General features: G+C 35.5%; 1 protein-coding gene across 1 annotated transcript; it reads right to left on the reverse strand.

Moving 5' to 3' along the window:
* Positions 1–10,781: 10,781 nt before the first annotated feature.
* On the reverse strand, positions 10,782–12,475 carry LOC134856768 (conserved oligomeric Golgi complex subunit 8-like). The gene has a single exon (XM_063873039.1). The coding sequence runs from the start codon at positions 12,468–12,470 to the stop codon at positions 10,896–10,898; it is 1,575 nt and encodes a 524-aa protein (XP_063729109.1). The 5' UTR covers positions 12,471–12,475; the 3' UTR covers positions 10,782–10,895.
* Positions 12,476–15,477: the final 3,002 nt, after the last annotated feature.

Below are 15,477 nucleotides of genomic sequence, written 5' to 3' on the forward strand. Positions count from 1 at the left end.
CCAAGCTGTTGAAGCTGTGAAACTTTGGAAAATGTTCAAGTTTTCTCATAGCGAATTGGTGAACAAACTTTCCTTTTTTTCCTATAAAAACCAGTCACGTGATTAACCTTTGAGAGAATTCAAGATAAGTCATTAAGCGAATTGGAATGCAAAAAATATACTTTGTCTATTGAAGCCATTCAAGCAATGAAATTTTGAAGACACTCAAGTTGTTTTTAGGCCAAATTTTTTTACGAAAAGTTAAAATTTTGCTAGACGAGCTAATCGAGTAAAGAACTTCGAAAAATTCAAAGCTATTTCTTTGACCAAGCTAAATGAATCTCCAAAAGGTCCATTTTTCTAGGCAAGCTAATTTATCTGAGAAACTTCGATGAATTCCAAGAAATTTCATGCAGCGAATTGGATGGCGAAATTTTCACGCTTTTCTGAGCAAACTATCCCAGTTACAAAATTGAGCAAACTATCACAGCTATACCAAGCTGTTGAAGCTGTGAAACTTTGGGAAATTTTCAATTTTCTCAGAGCGAATTGGTGAACAAACTTTCCTTTTTTCCTATACAAACCAGTCACGTTATTAACCTTTGAGAGAATTCAAGATAGGTCATTAAGCGAATTGGAATGCAAAAAAAATACTGTCTATTGAAGCCATTCAAGCAATGAAATTTTGAAGAAACTCAAGTTGTTTTTAGACCAAATTTTTTTACGAAAAATTAAAATTTTGCTAGGCGAGCTAATCGAGTAAAGAACTCCGAAATATTCAAAACTATTTCTTTGACTAAGCTATTTGAGCTACGAAACTTAAACAATTCTTAATAACTTGAATAAGCTACTTCATAAAGCGAATCGGTTTTTTTGACAAAAGACAGTTAAGAGAGCCCACGCAGCAATAACCTCTAAACAAGTTCAAGAGAAGCTTCAGCTCCCAGAACAAGCACTGCAACGAAAATTAAACAAGGTATTTATAGAACGTGTAGCCCTAACTCGAGTATATCATCAAAAGAAGTATTTCCAAGTAACGAAAGAAATGGACTAAAAGCCTAAATTTGAGTTTTAAAAAATAGTAGGGAAGAAATTAAATCAGACATTGCGAAGCAGGATTTAGTTCGAACACGCATCCCTACAAAAAACATTGCAAAAAGACGCAAAGCCAATGCTAAATGAAAATTCGCGGGTTAGAAATAGTTCTTGAAAATTATTAAATCTGCGGTATTTCATCTAGCATCGGTTTTGAGCCTAATCGCATTGTTTTTATTTAAGCAAGCATGTTCGCAGCAATGTTTTGATTCACCTTTTTATATATCATTTTTAAAACTCAAATCTAGGCTTTTAGAGCCATTTTCAACTCTCGGTAATACCTTTCTTGATACTATACACAATTTAGAGCTATACAATCCCTTGATTTCATAATTGAATTTGGGCTTCAGTTTTTGCTTTAGGAGACGAAACCCCTCTTGAATTTGTTCACTTCTTGCTGCTGCATGGGCTAATTTAGGTAGCCTTTGTCCAAAAAGCCTCCATTCTGTTTCACAGGTGTTATGGAGGATCTAGATGCCCTTTTGGATCACTGAGTTTTCTATTTCTCCCTCAAGGAAAAAAAGTAGAAGAAATGTTGAATTGATGTTTAAAAATAACCACATTTTTGAAATCAATTTCTAACGACTTAATAAAAAGGTAGTAATGAAGAACTCTAGCAGTAAGGATCCTTTTGTGACCCAGCCGTAGTAACTAAAACACAAAATTGAAAATGTACAAAAACATCTTTTTCCGGCCAAAAACTCCACTACCGACTAAAGTAAACACTTAAATTCGCTCGTCTTAGGCCATCCTAGCCGGTTCAATTCTTTCTTTTGAACTTGTTTACTTCCTCTAATAACTGTGACAATTGTCTAGATTACACATGAAACCCGTGGAACAGGATGGAGGCTTTTTGAACAGAAGACACCTAGCTGATGCCATGCAGCAGTAAACAGTGAACAAGTTCAAGAGAACTTATTTAGAAAACAGCTATGTTTATATTTACTGTAGTTAAAACATGTACTGATAGCGTGTGATTCTTCAATAAGTCAAGTTGATGCATGACTGCAAATTTCTAGCTCAATTTCCAATTACAAGCTATTCCAGCTTAGAAACTTTTAACTAAGTTGTTTCTTGGACCAAATCGATTTGATAAAACGTTAAGTTTATCTATTGAAAGCATTTGAGCTTCAAACTTGATGTTTAAAGTAGTGTCAAAGAGAAAACCGGATAGCCGGATAGTGAAAGTATTTCTAATCAAGCTACTCCAGGTATGAAACTTTGAAAAATTTCAAGTAAATCCATGAAGCAAATCGGATGGCGAAAACTTAAGTTTTTCCAAGCAAGCTATTCCAGCTATGATACTTTGAAAATTTCAGAATATTTCTTGGTTGACTGAAAAGTACTGCAAAACGTTCAAGTTTTTTATGCCAATTTCAAAAGCTATGAATCTTTTAAAGTTACAAACTGTCTCAGAACAAATCAATTCGCAAAAAATTCACGGTTTTTTGAGCGAGCTGTTGAAGCTATAAAATTTCGAAACTTAAAAAAATTTTCATAGAGTAAACTGGTGAGCAAAACCTCAAATTTTCCTATAAAATCAATCATGCGATCAGCTTTGAAAGTATTCAAGATAATTCAAGAAGCGAATTGGGAGGCGAAATACATAGTTTTTCTATTGAGCCAATCAAGCGATAAAAATTGTATCGATAAAAAACGATAAAAAAAATTAATTCATAAAGCGAATTGGTGAGCAAAAATTTCAGTTTTTCTATAAGACCATTCAAACGATTCAGCCTCAAACGAATTCAAGAAATTCATGAAGCGAATTGAAAAGCGAAACATAGTTTTTCTATTGAAGCCACTAAAGCGACGAAACTTTGAAGAGCTTTCATTGGTTTTACGACTGAAATGTTTTACGAAAAGCTTCAATTTTGCTAGACGAGCTTATCGAGTAACCAACTCGACTCGAAAAATTTCAAGATGTTCCTTTGACCAAGCTGTTCAAGCTACGAAACTTACAAATTACCTCAAACCGAATCAATTTTTTGGACAGAGGACAGCTAACTGAGCTCATGCAGCAGTAAAATGTGAACAAATTCGAGCAATGCTTCAGCTCCCAAAACAAAAACTGCAGCCCAAAATCAAGAGGTGTATTTATAAAAACGTATAGCCCTATCTCGAGTATAAACTCAAAAGAAAAGTATTACCAAGTATCAAATGAAACGCTATAAAGGCACCAACTTGAGTTTCAAAAAATGATAAGTGAAGAGGTCAAACCAAAGACAGCAAAGCATGATTTAGTTTGAACACATATGCCTGAATTAAAACAACGCAAAAATTACAGCCCAAACTGGATGACGAAAACTGCAACCCAAAATCAAGACATATATATAGAACGTATAGTCCTAAATCGAGTATATCATCAAAAGAAGCTATTGCCAGGTATCATAAGAAATGCTCTAAGCGCCCGGATTTGATTTTTAAAACGGTATATAAAACAGTGAAACACAAAATTGCAAAGAAAAATTAGTTCAAACATGCTTGATTAAAACAATGCAATTAGGCGCACAAACGCGATGCTAGAGGTTAGAAGTAATTTTTGAGCCTATTTCCAAAGCATAGTTATTTATATATTTACTGTAGTTAAAATAAGTACCAGTAGCGTATAATTCTCAAGCATGTTAAAATGGCCTCGGCATGTTTCAGGTTAAGTAATGAATCAAACTGGTTCGCAAAAATTTTTTTAAGAAGCCATTCAAGCTTGAAAACTTTCAAAACTCAAATTGTTTAATAAGAAGCGTTTCGGTTTTTTTCTCGGAAAGAGAATACCTAACTGATTCCCTACAGCATTAGCCAGTGAACAAGTTCAAGAGAAGCTTCAGCTCCAAAAACAAAAACTAACAAAACATAATCAAGAGTTATTTCAAGAACATATAGCCCTAAATCTAGTATCTCATCAAAAGAAGTATTATCAAGTATCAACAGAAACGCTCCGAACGCCCAGATATGACAAATGGTGTATAAAAAATTGAAACAAAAATTCGAAAATTAATGCTTAAAAACCATCAAATTAGCCAGAAAACCGATGCTAGATAAAAATTCGCAAAGAGAAGTAGTTCTTGAACTTATTTGCAAAGCAGGGTTATGTATAAATTGACTGTAGTTAAAACATGTACCGATAGCGTAATATTCTTAACATGTCAAGCTGGCTGAAGCCTGGCTGCAAATGTGTCATTCAATTAAACATACAAGCTATATCAGCTCAGAAACTTTGAAGTACTACAAGCTGTTTCTTAGACCACAACGGTCTGCTAAAACTTAAAGTTTATCTTTTGAAGCCATTCAAACTTCGAGTCTCGATATTTCACGTAATTTCATAGTACAAATCGGATGGCGAAAGTTTTTCTAAGCAAGCAATTCTAGCTGTGAAATTCTAAAATATTTCGAAGTGTTTCATTGACTTAAACGTGTAACAAAAAAAGTTTTTCTTGGCAAATTTCCCCAGCAGCGAAACTAGAAACATTTCTAGTTGTTCTCAGAGATAATCAAATCGTGAAAACTTGAAACTTTTCTATTGAAGCCATTCAAGCTATGAAACTTCTTACATAGAGCGAAATGAATCTCCAAAAAGTCCATTTTTCCAAGCAAGCTAATTTATCTGAGAAACTTCGATGAATTCCAAGAAATTTCATGCAGCGAAATGGATGGCGAAAATTTCACGCTTTTCTGAGCAAACTATCCCAGCTACAAAATTGAGCAAACTATCACAACTATACCACGCTGTTGAAGCTGTGAAACTTTGGAAAACTTTCAAGTTTTCTCAGAGCGAATTGGTGAACAAACTTTCCTTTTTCCTATAAAAACCAGTCATGTGATTAACCTTTGAGAGAATTCAAGATAAGTCAATAAGCGAATTGGAATGCAAAAAATATACTTTGCCTATTGAAGCCATTCAAGCAATGAAATTTTGAAGAAACTCAAGTTGTTTTTAGGCCAAATTTTTTTTACGAAAAGTTAAAATTTTGCAAGGCGAGCTAATCGAGTAAAGAACTTCGAAATATTCAAAGCTATTTCTTTGACCAAGCTAAATGAATATCCGAAAGTTCCATTTTTCTAGGCAAGCTAATTTATCTGAGAAACTTCGATGAATTCCAAGAAATTTCATGCAGCGAATTGGATGGCGAAATTTTCACGCTTTTCTGAGCAAACTATCCCAGTTATAAAATTGAGCAAACTATCACAGCTATACCAAGCTGTTGAAGCTGTGAAACTTTGGAAAATGTTCAAGTTTTCTCATAGCGAATTGGTGAACAAACTTTCCTTTTTTTCCTATAAAAACCAGTCACGTGATTAACCTTTGAGAGAATTCAAGATAAGTCATTAAGCGAATTGGAATGCAAAAAATATACTTTGTCTATTGAAGCCATTCAAGCAATGAAATTTTGAAGACACTCAAGTTGTTTTTAGGCCAAATTTTTTTACGAAAAGTTAAAATTTTGCTAGACGAGCTAATCGAGTAAAGAACTTCGAAAAATTCAAAGCTATTTCTTTGACCAAGCTAAATGAATCTCCAAAAGGTCCATTTTTCTAGGCAAGCTAATTTATTTGAGAAACTTCGATGAATTCCAAGAAATTTCATGCAGCGAATTGGATGGCGAAATTTTCAAGCTTTTCTGAGCAAACTATCCCAGTTACAAAATTGAGCAAACTATCACAGCTATACCAAGCTGTTGAAGCTGTGAAACTTTGGAAAATTTTCAAGTTTTCTCAGAGCGAATTGGTGAACAAACTTTCCTTTTTTCCTATACAAACCAGTCACGTGATTAACCTTTGAGAGAATTCAAGATAGGTCATTAAGCGAATTGGAATGCAAAAAATATACTGTCTATTGAAGCCATTCAAGCAATGAAATTTTGAAGAAACTCAAGTTGTTTTTAGACCAAATTTTTTTACGAAAAATTAAAATTTTGCTAGGCGAGCTAATCGAGTAAAGAACTTCGAAATATTCAAAACTATTTCTTTGACTAAGCTATTTGAGCTACGAAACTTAAACAATTCTTAATAACTTGAATAAGCTACTTCATAAAGCGAATCGGTTTTTTTGACAAAAGACAGTTAAGAGAGCCCACGCAGCAATAACCTCTAAACAAGTTCAAGAGAAGCTTCAGCTCCCAGAACAAGCACTGCAACGAAAATTAAACAAGGTATTTATAGAACGTGTAGCCCTAACTCGAGTATATCATCAAAAGAAGTATTACCAAGTAACGAAAGAAATGGACTAAAAGCCTAAATTTGAGTTTTAAAAAATAGTAGGCAAGAAATTAAATCAGACATTGCGAAGCAGGATTTAGTTCGAACACGCATCCCTACAAAAAACATTGCAAAAAGACGCAAAGCCAATGCTAAATGAAAATTCGCGGGTTAGAAATAGTTCTTGAAACTATTTGCAAAGCAAAGTTATGTATATATTGACTGTAGTTGAAACATGTACCGATTGCGCATAATTCTTTAAAATGTTAAGTTGGCTTATGCATGGCTGCAAATGTTTAAATCAATTTAAAAAAAAATAAACTATTTCAGCAAAGAAACTTTCAAAAATTTCAGGTTCTTTCTTAGAGGAAAACATTTCGCGGGAGCTTGAAATTTTTATGAGCCATCAACTTTGAAAGATATTTCATGAAGCAATTTATATGGCGAAATACCAAAGAGTTTCTCTATTGAAGCCACGCCAGCAACGATATTTTTCATATGCAAGCTAGGCAAGCAGTGAAAATTTAAAATGTTCCGAGTTAAGTCATGGAGCGAAGTTTTTCCTAAGCATTTTAATGACTCAAGTTATTTCACACAGAAAAGTAGGGAAAAACAATAATGAAGAAATCTAAGGGTAAAATTGAAGGAAACTCTTATTTAAATTCTGATAGAAATCATGTACCTAAAACATTAGAAACGTGGGGCAACACAAAGTCCATTTAATTCTCTCACATCAAATAGATCGAAACGATTTAAAAAACTCGGCCAATGATCGATCAAAAAATTCCTCAACGAAATCAAAAACTTTGGTTAAGACCAAACAATCAAACAATAGGCATGTACAACAGGCAAAGTTCAGGATAAGAAACGGCCCTATCCTTTGCTTACTATAAGCTAAGATAAAAGAAAAACGATGGAAAACCAAAATTTCCAAAAAAGTTCAGATGAAAGTTGACATACAGATGGAATGTGAAAAGTATCTGGCAGAACTTCTATGAAAACTTTAAGAATCTTTAAAACAACCAAAGACATCAAACTTATGAAAATTGAATTGTCGATAAACACAATTGCAACAAAAATACGCCCGTTAATCAAGTAAGAAACAAATTTTTTTTTTACTCCGGCAAAAAAGAAATAAATACTTAATTATGGTACGACACTGGCCAAAAACTTTCAAAGACGAAAAAGTAATGTCAAAAACTCTGGAAAACTATTTTTTTTTTTTTAAATATTTTTTTTAAAATGATTTTGTTATAGAATTTTTTTGACATTTTATTTCAAAATCGATTTCAAACGAAAAATAATGAACTAAAACACGCCAAACTATATAAATCTGAGACTTGCTCCACGCAAATTTAGAGAAAAAAAACAGTCAAAAACCATCAATTTGAAAAATAAATTCAAAAAAAGTTCAAAAAAACAATCAGAAACCATCAATCTGAAAAATAAATTGAAAAGTAAATTCAAAAAAAAAATCAACAAAAAATCATCTTAATTTTTACCGGCGTTTCCAAATACTGATGATATATATGATTTACAGTTACCTTGTTGAAAAATAAACACAGAAGTTTCGTAATTGAAAGAAAAAGTTATCAATTCATTGAAAAAAATGGTGAACTTTTGAAGGCGATAAATTTTGTCAAAAAATTGTTCCATAATTTAAAAAATGTACAACTTTCAGTTCGAAACTTTATTTAGAAGCCATCTAACCTCCATAATTAAAATTTAAATCAGTGACGTATTGTGATGGTAAAATTAAATCGTAAACTAAGACGACAAAAAATGAACCGAAAACGACGAAGTCGAAAATTACGCCGAAAAACTTGACCCCTAGAACGGGTTTCAAAACCAGGCCGAAATCTCCCTCTTGAGTGTGCTATACAGAGGGAAGGTGCCGACACCAGAAGAGACCCTATCACTGGAAAAGGTGGTTCCCCTTCTACGTCGGTTTTGCCGCTAGAGACCCTGGGGGAGCTGCACTAATAGATTGATCGAGACGAAACCAACATGACCCAGACAGAAACTAAATTTCCCTAACTCTCTCTATCTCTCTCCAACATTAACAATCTCTCTAATTCAATCAGAAGCTCGAAGCAGAGATCGATGTAGCTACAACAACAACAACAAACTGAAAATTAAAAAAAAACACCAAGACCTATCATTAAAAAATAAGAAGCGCGAATTTATTCGAAAAACACTAACAAGGATGCACAGATGGAGTACTATACCAATGAGCGCAAACAGACGTACATTCTGTATGCAAGTCGTGTAGTGCACGGATGCTGAAAACTGAATCAAATTGTTTACGAGAAGAAAAGTCTTGAACCCGATTGCAATACCGGATTGTAATACAGCAAATTAGTTGGCATAGAGTTTTTCGAAGCAAGCAATCCAAGCTATAAAATTTAAGAAATTCAAGTTGCTTTATGAAGCGAATCAATTCGCTAATATAAAGCGAATCAATTCTTAAGCAAATTATTCAAGCTATGAAACTTTGAAAGATTTCAAGTTACTTCCTGGAGCAAATCGGATGGCGAAAAGGTACAACTTTTCTAAGCGAGCACTTCAAGCGATGAAAATTTGAAACATTTTTAGTTATTTCTTAGAGCGAATCGTTAATCGCAAAATTGAATTGAACGTGAGCACAAAAATTTGGAGAAAAAGTGTGCAGGTACTGTCTAGCCTTGAAGTTGAATCGAGATTATCTTATTGACAGAGTTTTGGATCTTTGCAAAACGAATTTTAAAATAATCCATTTTAGAATGTTTGAAAGTTCCAGAATGCTCTTGCCTAAACGCCTATAAAACATTGAGCTAGATGACTGCTCTGGATATGTAAACTTTAAATGTTGCACCCGAGAGAAACGTTGAAACATTGCCTTTGTAGCGCATTAAAACTTTGATTTAACATGAAAATATTTTTGTTCACTGAGCCTAAACGTAGAACATTGTTCAACAAGCAGAAAAACAAATCGCTGAAATGGCTTAAACGCGGTGTTATAGCACGCAATTAAACACGCTTAGATAGGATATAGTTCTTTTGCATTGAAAAAAGGCTGAACCACAGTCACTTAGCTGTCACATGCATTTAAAAATAGTATAGATAGATATAATAACAATAATTATATTCATATTAAAGATTTCATTTCAGGAAGTATACAAGGGAAGTCACTCCCTTTCAAATTTTAGATCAAACCAAAAATTTAGTTTTCTTATGTTTATGCAGTTTGTGCAATTGCATTCAATCCTCCATGAGCACAGCTTTTCGTCATTGAATATCTATGTTAAAAAAATCTCCAGTATAAACTCGTAAGGGTGTCTTTGATGTTTTCGCATTCGATGTCATATTTCGAATAGTCGTTAAAAAGATTGATCAGTGTGGAAGCGCGTTGGAAAAAATCTGATTCAAATTTTTGAAGCCTGAATCTTCTGCTTTCAGATTTCTTCAAGCTCGAATGTCTTTTTTGTTTTTTCTTTAATCAAAATAAAAAAATTTTCTGCATCTCTTTTTCTGCATGATATGTACCTAGAAGTCATGTTGTTGCTTTCCTTTGCAAACCTTCGATAATTTTAAGATCGTTTTTTGATGATTTCCATAGTGTTGAGCTTACAATCGGGGCAACATATGTTTTGCAGGTTTGTAGTTTTATATGCTTTCAGCTTTGGCCTTTAGAGCTTTGGCGCCTTTAGAGCTTTGGCTGATCTTGTTTTTTGCATTCTCTGTCCAGTTCAAATTATTAGTTACTATAATTCCGATAACTTTTATTTCGTGTACTTTCTCGATTATTGTATTATTGACTTCCACAATTGCATTACCTTTGATGCCAAGTACTTTAGTTTTTGAAACTATAACTTCCATAGAAATTTTGGTGCACCAATTCCAGACTCTTTTTGCGTCTATAGTTATCGTTACCGGGTTAATTCGATACAATTTTGTAATCATCAGCATAGCCGAAGCTTGCAGACATTGAGCACTCGGATAGGTCATTTATATAAGGGATGAGCATCAAAGATCAGAGAATGGGCTCTGGGGTACACCACTGTATACGGGCAAAGCATCAGAGACTGCTCGACCGATGCGAACAGTTTGCTTTCTATCACGCAGGTAATTTTCTAATAGTTTCAGGCATGAGCCTATAAAACCTTGTCAAACGCTTTTTGGAAATTTAAGAAGAAACATGACAGATAGTTTGTTTAAATGTTATCATAGTAAGTGTATTCTTCAAGCAGGCATTCTATTAAATTTGTGACTGTGGATTTTTTTTTGTCTAAAACCGTGCTGAGAATTTGAGATCATTAGTTTCGATGATTTTATCATTAATCATAGATAATCGAAGGTATTAACGACTATCAGTTTCGATGAGTTATCATTAATCATAGATAATCGAAGTTTATCATAGATAATCGAAGGTAAAATATCTCTTCACACTTGAACTCAGGGAGTCGATATTTTCATAGTGTATAAAAAAATTTGGTAGAAACTATTATTTCTATCGCCGAAACTTGACTCGATAAAAAAACTGCTCCAAGCATAAATATTCCCAATTAACTTCTGGCTTCAGAAAACTACCCCTTTACAACTTTTAATTTACATGAATTTAAGATTTACAGCACTTTCCAGGATTGAAACTAATTCCCATTTATTATCGGATTTATCACTGCCAATTTAGATTCTACACCGAGAGTTTCATCGCTCACTATCTCATTTGAACGGAATATTTTTCTCGGAGCTTTGAGAAGGAACGGCGCAAGCGATTCTTTCAAAGCCTTGCATGTTTTCACAAAGGTCTCAATTTCTTTGTGAGTCATCGTCGATTTCTCATTTGCATAGTAATCTGACAGAACATTCGCATACATAGACACAAAAGAATCCATGGCTTCAATAATTTGATTCTCGCAGGCAACCGGACAACAGTTTCTGAGTTCATTGAGTACAGCTATGACCTCATTGACTGTCCAGCTTAGAGGAGGATACAGAACCAAATCCGACGGTGGGTTGATGGTTCCAGGCTGAGCTATTAGTTGGACGATAGTATTTGCTGAAATCGAAGTTCCGGTAAACGTGTAGCAAGCCAAAATACTTTTGAACGATGCCAAGACTTGATCAAGCTTGTCTTCAAAGTTTCCAACAATAACTTCATTAAAAATGGGCAGCATAAGCATGCGGAAATCAGCTCCAATTCTGCTGAACGAAAGCCCAAAATACATGGCTTGATTCAGAACAGATTCGATACGACTAATCGCACCCGCTTTGAGATCCTCTCGAAGCATTAGTAGAAATTCGCTAACTCTACTGAGAATCCAGCTGTTGAAGATATTGCGTAGATTAGTTGAAGACACATTGACAATAAAGACTTGTTCCTCGTTTGCAAAAAGCGCCCGATATTGAGTAACAACGTCAAAAAGGTGAACTCTATTCAGCTCTATAACTTTAGTGATATGGGTATAAGGGTCCGTTTTGGGAACACTCTTAATTATGTTGCGCAACCAGGATCCACGCGCCTGTAGAAACTTCATTCTTAGTTGGTCTTCTCTGTACAGTTCCATTCGTCTGAGATATCCAATTAATTTCAAGCACACTGGTAATTGAACGTTTCCCTTGAGCTGTTGGAATAACTGTTGGAGCATGACTTGCTTCAGCTTTTCAACATCGCTAGCGATTGATTTGATGAGCGGGACATGCTCTAGTCTCTTTTCGAGCCGACGAACAAAAGAACACAACTCAAGCCCTTCGTCATAATAGTGATTTCGCACACAGGTGTCCATTAATTGTGTGACTTCCAACGTTTCTAGTAACTGGTTGTGCTTCACCAGTGTTTGATTGTTTTGACGTTTTCGATTGAGAATTTCTCCGACTTCTCCGTTAAAAGATTGAAAACTTCTATTGAATGTAGGCAATTGTCCTGTTAAATTTTGTAATTTGATGTCGATTTCGCCGAACTTATCGTTTATGTCTGAGACACATTCCGAAGACTTGATGAATGTCTTATAATTTTCACTGGCAAGTTTTTTCGTGTCTTTGAGAATAACTTGCTTTTCCTCTTCAAAGCATTCTTTTTGCCGCAGCAGATTGTCAACTCCAGAGCAGCACATGTAATCAAGATAATCCTGAAACTCTTCACTTTCTATCACATCGCTGTCAAATATACTTTCAGTTTTATCCCCGAATAAAAGCTGACACAAAGACTGCTTATCAACATCCATTTCCACTAAAAGACAAAAAATATTTAAAACGACCTATTCGCCAGAGACAAGAATAAACCTCTTTGCAAGAGAAATGATCGATGAATTACACCCTTCTATGAATTACACCCATCTAACTTCAATTTCCGAAACATTCTATTAATTTCATCTTTTAATTTTAGAAAATTTAAATCTCATTTTTCGATTTGTCTCCTTTTCCAATTTCCCTTTTCCTGTTTATTCTCGGCCTCTCTTCTCTTTCCAGATAAATCACAAGTACCAATGTGCCATTCCGCCGGATGACACAGTATAACCTTCCCGCGACGAAAAAAAAAGTGACTAAAGGCCTTACGAACAGAAAAGTGTTGCGACGGAGGGTCAGAATGTTCTGGAATTTTTATTTTTAAAATTTCGATTTGAAGGAGAACATTTCTGAGAAATAGAAAAAAGACGGCCATTTTGAATAAAATAGAGAAAAATCAGAACGACGCCATATTTTGTGACGAACGGTTGTATCCGAGACGAGAAAATTACGGAGCCTCTTATCGTGGCAATAACACACGATAAGGACCTTAGTGACGGATATTTGTGGAGACGGAGGCTTCAGTGGGGGGAAGAGAAATACCACGGAACCCTCCCGGGACACGAAATAGAGGAGATAAGAGTGTTGTCTCAAGAAAATCACGGGAGCGGAGGCTTGGTCCCCCAGAGACTGTTATATGTGAAGGGACTGTGTAAACTAGCCATAACAGTTGCTGTAATGTCCTAGATCTGAATTAAACACCGTTATTATTTAATATTTCAGAGCATGAGTAGATAGAGAAAGGAAAAGGTCAATCCATCTCCAATGGATTTAATATAAAACTGTCACACAAAAACATATAGAAATAGGTGGTTCGAGCCGTGTTTTTAATGACAATCACGTAGTCTGAGGATCCGAGACTCAGCTATGTGGTTGTGTTCGCATGCAAACGAAAGCTGATCAAAAGTCGTTTGACTGATGGCCTAAAAATAGTAACTTTTTACTTTGCCCTAGACAGACCAGAAAATCAACTGGCAAGGTCGAGACGGTGAAAAACGAGTGGAATTAAGGTAACTGACGCCTGCCAGTCGTCAATAGGTACTTTTTCTACGCTCCGTCGCTGTGTGATATTTGGGCGAATGTTACATAGACGTTTTTATGGCGCTCCTGGGTGGGCCTGTTAAAGGCATGAAACCATCATGATCAGCAAGCGTTTCAGCGACGTACCCTCCGCTCCGGGCGTATGCCCGAGTTAGAGGCCTTAATGACCGTTTTCGTACTAGGGGGAAGGTGCGTACCCCTCCGTCTAGTACGATTTAGCTTTTTAACTTAGTTAACACCGAAAATTCCGGGGGTCGGAGGGTTAGGTGGGAAATCTAGAGCCCGCTTGTCCTGAGGTCCCAGGACCAAAAACAATTAAAGAGAAAGCGTAAAACCAAACAAAAAATAGTGTATAACCAAGAAAAAGCCAAAAATAATTATTTAAAAACAAAAAAAGTACAAAAAACAGTAAAAAATCCAAAAAAGACCAAAAACAGTAAAAAAACATAAAGTGACAGTTTATATGTTATTTCCGGACGAGATGTGATCTGACCTTCCTATTTGTTGTTGTTTCAGATTGATTTATATCGTTTCTGATAGAGAGATTGTGTGTTTTGGTGAAGGGTTGGGTACCCTCCCTCGAGTGTAATTTGAGTGTTTAAGCACGTTAATGGTGATTTTGCCGGTGACCGGAGGGTAGAGTGGCAGGCTGATCAACGTGTTCCACACTCAACAGGGACATCAAGGACAACATCCGCAACGACTGTTGGGTATCGTTGAAGCAATTTTAGTATCGTTCGGGTACTATTTCCTTAAAACTTAAGTGGTGGGGGGCACGATTGGCGCGGTCCGATTGTACCCTCCATCGATTACAAATTTCCGAGTTAAGGGTCTTAATTCGAATATTTTGGTGCAAAGGAGGGTATAGTACTATTTATTAACGACTATTTATAGATTATTGTCCTTACTATATATTACTTATCTCCTATTTAGACCCAAGAAACACCCATTTTTTGTCGAAAATTACCAATTTTCGACCAAACTGTAGACCCCCAAATTTTCGGATATCCGAGCTTTTCCGATAGGCAAAAAGCTTTTATATAGAGAGTAGCCACGTAGTTCGATCCCCTTTATTAAAGAAACCGCGTGAGCAAAGATTCAGTAGAAGTTAGGAAAACGAGAATTTTTCGACCAAAATTTTGATAATTTTCTGTATTTTGTCAATCTGTTTTGGGGATCGATTTTTTGAGTTTTTAGAGTTAGAGCAATAAAATTTTTTGCGTTAGGAGCGTGCTAGCATAACGTGCTCGGTTACTAGAGAAATTTTTGGGTAACCCTCCGAGTAGCTCCGTGGATAGAGCTAACGACTTAAGGTTTGGAAAAGGAAGGAATCGGAGGGTCCAAATTTGATAGTTTTTGGCCAAATTTTTGTTTCTAAACCAATTTTGGTCCGGTTTTTTGCATTATTCCAGTGCCGTACAGGGCTACTACGCTCATTTCAAGTATTTTTAGGCACTTTCGACCGGAATTGCGAAAAAAGTCTTTCAGATCCTACACAGGTGGTGAAAAAGGCCATTTTGACGAACGCGTTTTTGGCGATTTCTCAAAGACTAGTTATCCGATCGGGATAATTTTGGTACCATAAGTCGACGTTTTTGACCACTTTTCCGAATCGCAACCGTTTTTGGGTTGATTATTTCGGAAAAGAAAAATTTTTTAGAATTTGTTGGTTCGGAGGGTCCAAGTAACGGGCAACCCTCCGAGCGGCAGAAAATTTTATCAAAACATCTTTTTATTCAACTGGGAAGGTTGACCGTGTCAGCCAACCTAGTCTTAAGTCAGGTAGACCGCTTTCAGAGGCTTTACTGCGGTGATTTAACCCTTTTTCTTGATTTTAGGGGGAACCCTCCGAAGTGACCCTCCGGAGTCAGCTAAACCCTTTAGCAACCCTCCTTAGTGGAAAAT

This window comes from Symsagittifera roscoffensis, chromosome 1 (genome assembly GCF_963678635.1).
Source record: "Symsagittifera roscoffensis chromosome 1, txSymRosc1.1, whole genome shotgun sequence".
Lineage (NCBI taxonomy): Eukaryota > Metazoa > Xenacoelomorpha > Acoela > Convolutidae > Symsagittifera > Symsagittifera roscoffensis.